This window comes from Larimichthys crocea, unplaced genomic scaffold (assembly GCF_000972845.2).
Source record: "Larimichthys crocea isolate SSNF unplaced genomic scaffold, L_crocea_2.0 scaffold13142, whole genome shotgun sequence".
Classification (NCBI taxonomy): Eukaryota; Metazoa; Chordata; class Actinopteri; family Sciaenidae; genus Larimichthys; species Larimichthys crocea.
Window position 1 is genome coordinate 1 of NW_020851806.1, and position 545 is coordinate 545.

A 545-nucleotide genomic window follows, 5' to 3' on the forward strand; every position below is an offset into this window, starting at 1 on the left:
CTAAAGTTAGTATTTCTAAAACGTGCTCTTATTTTGGTAGGTAACTTCCGCTGTGAAAGAGCGGTTATTTTGAATTTTCTCCTCCAATAGGTGACGAGCTACAACGCGCGTGCTCCTCCGCCTGGACCAATCAGCGCCGGCGTCCCTCCGGCGGCTCCTTCATAAGCGGCAGTTCGCGGGTCGAACCGCATTCATTGATCCGGACCCGGAGGAGCGACCATGGCCAGGACCAAGCAGACCGCCCGTAAGTCTACCGGAGGAAAGGCGCCCAGGAAGCAGCTGGCGACCAAAGCTGCCCGTAAGAGCGCCCCCGCCACCGGCGGCGTGAAGAAGCCTCACCGCTACAGGCCCGGTACCGTGGCTCTGCGAGAGATCCGCCGCTACCAGAAGTCCACCGAGCTGCTGATCCGCAAGCTGCCCTTCCAGCGCCTCGTCAGGGAGATCGCTCAGGACTTTAAGACCGACCTGCGCTTCCAGAGCTCCGCGGTCATGGCTCTGCAGGAGGCCAGCGAGGCTTACCTGGTCGGACTGTTCGAGGACACCAA

At 60.4% G+C, this 545-nt stretch overlaps 1 protein-coding gene across 1 annotated transcript; it reads left to right on the forward strand.

Moving 5' to 3' along the window:
- Window positions 1-150: 150 nt before the first annotated feature.
- LOC113744713 (histone H3-like) lies at window positions 151-541 on the forward strand (the record flags this gene model as incomplete). Its single annotated transcript, XM_027275442.1, has 1 exon — window positions 151-541. A coding segment is annotated over exon 1 (322 nt), but the record flags the coding sequence as incomplete, so codon positions are not given.
- Between the last annotated feature and the right edge of the window lie 4 nt (window positions 542-545).